This window comes from Arvicola amphibius, chromosome 12, assembly GCF_903992535.2.
Source record: "Arvicola amphibius chromosome 12, mArvAmp1.2, whole genome shotgun sequence".
NCBI lineage: Eukaryota > Metazoa > Chordata > Mammalia > Rodentia > Cricetidae > Arvicola > Arvicola amphibius.
In genome coordinates, this window is record NC_052058.2 from 130,278,765 (window position 1) to 130,283,674 (window position 4,910).

The following is a 4,910-nucleotide window of genomic DNA, read 5'->3' on the forward strand; positions in this document are numbered from 1 at the left end:
CAGAGCATGCATATTCCGTACAACATACCTTCATCAGAGGTCATATATCACATCCTATATGGAGAACACAAAAAAACAAAGAAAAAATACCCCAAATGTGCATCAGCACATTGGTGATAACACTTTGAGATCATCTCTTCAGGTCTTTCTTCATAAGATGTCAATGAAAGGAAAGAACTACTTTCTAGTAGCCATGATAGTTCTGGAAAAATTAAATCCTGTGAGTTCCACCAATTCAGTTAATATTTGTTACACAGCCACAGTACAATACTGTCTAACCTTATTATACCATAAAAATATATATCATGAAGTGGATGACTGAATTCAAGCAGTTTAATTTTTTATAGAGATTTTTTTTTCTTTATTGAGAAACTTAAAAGGCTTTGATATATTAAATCCAATTCCTGGGAGGGGAAAAAATTCAGAACCCACAATACAAAAAAAAAAAAAGGTTACCTCCAGGGCTATAGCAGAACCCAGAGAATATATTCTCATAATTGAAAAATTCTAGGTGATTCATAATTGACCTCTTGATGAAAAATGACCTATTGAATTTGCAACTTGTGGTTCTTGGTTTCGAGGTCGGCAGACCAACCAGGGAGTCTTCATTCCTCAGCTGAATGCCATGAGGGGTTATTTGGCTTTTGACTCTTTTGCCTTGTCTAAGAGGTAGCAGCAGCAGTACCAATAGCAGTGCCCACCATCTGGGCAGCTTCTTCCTTGGCATGATGAGCCTGCAGGACTGCCACAGCTTCATCCACCTTGGAACGGAGATACTCGGGGGACTCCAGCATGTGGAGCAGCTCCGAGTTGTCAATTTCCAGCAGCATGCCTGTGATCTTGCCAGCCAGGTTTGAATGCATTGTCTGGATAAGTGGGAATAAACGCTCCCCCAGCATCTGCTTCTGCTCCTGGAGGGGTGCTGCAGCCAGCATCGAGGCAGTCAGCGGCTCCTGGCCCTGAACATGGACTGCAGGCTGAGGTGCCTGCAGCAGCTGAATGGCAGGGTGAGGGCTGCGGACACTGGAGGAGTACTTGTATGGAGCCACAGCCCTGGGAGCAGTGGCAGCAACTGCAGAACGAGGTGCAAGGCTTTGCATGGACGCAGGGATGCCTCCAGACTGGCAGCTGTCAGTCAGCTCTTGCTGGGCAGCACCAGTCCCACCAAAGTCCATAGCCAAGTGGTCGGGGCACTCAGACCCGACTCTCTGAGTGGTAGTAGGAAGGCCACGAGAGGATGGAGCATTACCAGTTGGAGCCAGATGGCGAAGAGCTGGACGAGGCCCAGACTGAAGTATAGCACTTGGCATTCCTTGGAAGCCTTGAGGTCTCCCGCCTTGCTGCCAGCGTGGATTAGGCCTCATCTGTGCTAGTTGGTTAGGTGTGTAACATGGAGGTCTTCCCTGAGCCTGAGGAACTGCTGGCATGTAGTAGCCACCGGTCGCAGGCTGGAACTGATTTAAGATGGCATTAGCAGGGAGCGCTCTCATGCCTGCCAGTAGCTGCATATACTGGTTGGTCAGGTGAGCCCTCCGCTCTTCCTTCCTCTGTGCCAGGGCAACATACAGTGGCTTGGAGCCCACAATTCGTCCGTTCATCTCAGTGACTGCTTTGGTTGCCTCTTCAGGAGACGAGAAGCAGACAAAGCCAAACCCTTTGCTTCTCCCATCTTCTAGCATCACCTTAGCGCTGGTGATCGATCCAAAACGAGAAAACTCCTTTCGTAATTTCTCATCATCAATGGTGTCGTCCAAGTTCTTAATGTAGAGATTCACTCCCTGGTACCGACGAATTCGCTCCTGCTTCAGCTGCTCAAATTTCCGTTTTAATTCAGCTTGACGTTCTACTTTTTTCTGTGCACGGCCTACAAATAGGGCTTTCCCACACATTTCCTTTCCATTCATTTCTTCCACAGCCTTATTGGCATCCTCGTGCTTCTCGTAACTTACAAAGCCAAAGCCTTTGGATTTCCCACTGGGATCTCTCATCACTTTGACACTGAGGGTTTTACCAAACTGACTGAATAGCTCTTTCAGGTTATCATCATCCACGTCTTCCCCAAAGTTTTTGATATAAACATTGGTGAATTCCTTGGCCTTGGCTCCAAGCTCAGCTTCACGCTCTTTGCGAGACTTGAATCTGCCCACAAACACTTTGCGGTCATTGAGGAGCATGCCATTCATCTTCTCGATGGCCTTGTCTGCAGCCTCTTGAGTCTCGAAGTGGACAAAGGCATAACCCTTAGAGCCATTCTCATCACAAACCACCTTACAGGACAGGATGTTTCCAAAGGCTGAAAAGGTATCATAAAGTGCCTTGTTGTCTATAGATTTGTCCAGATTCTTGATGAAGACATTCCCCACACCAGACTTTCTCAAAGAGGGATCCCTCTGAGACCACATGATCCGAATGGGCTTTCCTTTAATCACATCAAAGTTCATGGTGTCCAAGGCTCTCTCAGCGTCAGCTGGCTGCTGGAAGTTGACATAGGCATAACCCAGAGAGCGGCGGGTGATCATATCTCTGCAGACCCAGATGGACAGCACAGGCCCCGCAGGACTGAACTTTTCATATAGCATGGCTTCGGTGACATCCGAGTGCAGGTCGCCCACATACAAGGAGGCCATGGTGTAGCTGCTGGCCGCAGCGTTCATCTCCCCACCTCCCACCACCCCGAGCCCCGCCAGGACTTCTTACAGGGCTCACTGCAGGACAAAAGGGGCTCCAAGATGCCCTGGCTCTCACCGCAGCTCACAGGTGGCAAGAGCGACACTGGGAGAAGCTGGAGCAGGCAGGATGGGAGTGCGGGAACGCTTGCACTGAACCGCAAAAGCCCCAAAGACAAAAGGCTTTCAAACCCAGCTGAGGAAATTTTTATTCGCTGGGTTTGCCTCTGATTGGAGGAGTTTCTGCACTTTAATTGAGAATTAATAAGAACCAATCAGAGGAGAGATCTCAAAAGTCTGCAAAAAAGAAAAAAAAGCCTGCAGTTACCTAGGTGATTTCCACCAGAGCTACTGAATCATCTGTCCCTCCCTCCTCACTGTCTGATGCAACAGGAAAAGGGAGGGTAAGAGGGAATGATAGGAAAAAGACATATTTACTTTTAGCTAGAGCTAAAATTAACAACGGGATGAGGAAGACGACTAATGTAAGGGAAACACCAATGAATGTACAAGAATGGCACCACTTGAGACAGACCCCTGGCAGCCCTGCTGCTTGTTGAAGCCTATAAAAGGCTTGCACCTTTCTGAGCAAATACAAAGGAGGGGTGGATGGAGAATAGAAAGGAGGTGGGATAAGTTCCTGGGAGGAGAGGAGAGATGGAAGGTTAAAGTCACCATGTAAAATGAATAAGTACATAATAAAAAAAAGAAAGAACAATAGTCACATTCAGCCTTTAGTGTCAAGGATTATTCATGTGTCTCGATGTTTGGCAATAGATACTTGTTATCCAGAAACAACATCGATTTCTGTCAACATTTTCTGATTGTGACTCTTGGCTGCCAAGTGCTACTTGTTGCTGACTCTTGGATATTTTCCTGTATCAGTTTACCCCAAAGATATGATTACATGCTTGAATTAAAATACTTCTTAATGTATTTAATATATAAGAGTGCCCTTTAAATCATTTTGGTATTAAAAAGGAAATGCTGCTGTTTCTGTGGATGTCTGTGGGTTTTCCCACAACATGGTTTTGAATAGTTTGCTCAAAATATTGCTCCTATCTCTGTGACTGGACTTTAGGGGTTAGTTGGGCATGTGTAAGCGTGAGCTCACTGAATCCTGAGTGAAAGTATGGGAACCTGAATAAAAACAAACTAGTCTTACTGAATGTATGTGATAGTTGTCTGACTTGGGCAGTTTGTCAGGCCACTAGCTGAGGAACCAATATTTATCCTTAGTGCTTGAACTGCCTGTATGGAGCAAGTTCCATATGGAGGAATACATTATTCAACCTTGATAAAGTGGGAAGGTACTGGTTCTGCCTCAAGTAATGTGACAACTTTGTTGACTCCCATGACAGGCCTCCCTCTCATATGATTGTACAGTGTGAGATGGGGATCATGTAGTTTTAGTTGGAGGACTGGTGGGTCAGGAATTAGAATTCATAAGTATAATGGCACTTAAAGAAATAACAACCGGATAAATATATTCTCTCCAGTATTAATATGTGAGAAAAGACATATTTGAAACTGCATTGATGTTCTTCACAATAATAACAAGATCGGACAACACTTTGTGACGATTAAGTTACACAAAGAAGCAGGTATTAAAAGACATTCCTAAAAACAAAGCACTGACATACATAAAATTCAAACAATTATTTATGAAGTAAAACAAATGAAATTTTATATAAATATAGTGATAAAACACAGAATGAAAATTGGCGAAAAACTAAACAAGAAATCAATGGGCTTATAAGACACTTTCTTCTAAGATTAAAATAAAGAGTTCGTTATGCTAAACACACATTGAAACTATGCATCATTACCTAAAGAGAGGGACAGAATATATTTCAAAAATGTACAACCCTTTCATAAAAAAACTCAGCAAATAAGGAAGAAGTATATATTTAAACCAAATGCAATCAGAAAAAAATAGGCACAATTTTAATTTGTAAAATTTTATTATTCCAGATTAAAAAAACAATACCGTAAGTAAAAAACAATTAAACATGCATTTTCTCAACATTTCTACTCAATATTTATTTTAAGGCTAATGCCAGCTGTATTATATGATGAAATTACATAAGGGATTCCCTACTTACTATGAACATTTGATAAACTATGAGGACAATATGATACAGCGAGGAGAATATGACATAACTTTGTGGCTATAAAGATCCTTCAGCGTTCAAAGAACTCATTCTAACATATAAACAATTCTCACTTCTGCAACTCATATTA

The 4,910-nt window shown here is 43.2% G+C and overlaps 1 protein-coding gene across 9 annotated transcripts; it reads right to left on the reverse strand.

Annotated features, from left to right (window-relative positions):
- Positions 1-662: 662 nt before the first annotated feature.
- On the reverse strand, positions 663-2,654 carry LOC119802763 (polyadenylate-binding protein 4-like). Of its 9 annotated transcripts, none has more exons than XM_038313889.1 (2): positions 1,250-2,654; positions 663-1,114 (listed from the first exon to the last, which is right to left on the reverse strand). In XM_038313889.1, the coding sequence occupies exons 1-2, from the start codon at positions 2,652-2,654 to the stop codon at positions 663-665; spliced, it is 1,857 nt and encodes a 618-aa protein (XP_038169817.1). The 9 variants fall into 9 exon arrangements, with proteins under 9 accessions (XP_038169817.1, XP_038169814.1, XP_038169812.1 ...); XM_038313886.1 differs by having other exon boundaries at positions 663-1,121; positions 1,206-2,654; XM_038313884.1 differs by having other exon boundaries at positions 663-1,139; positions 1,206-2,654.
- Between the last annotated feature and the right edge of the window lie 2,256 nt (positions 2,655-4,910).

Excerpts from the sequence above, each read along its gene's own strand:
- LOC119802763 (XM_038313880.1), bottom strand. The coding sequence starts at position 2,654 with ATGAACGCTGCGGCCAGCAGCTACACCATGGCCTCCTTGTATGTGGGC.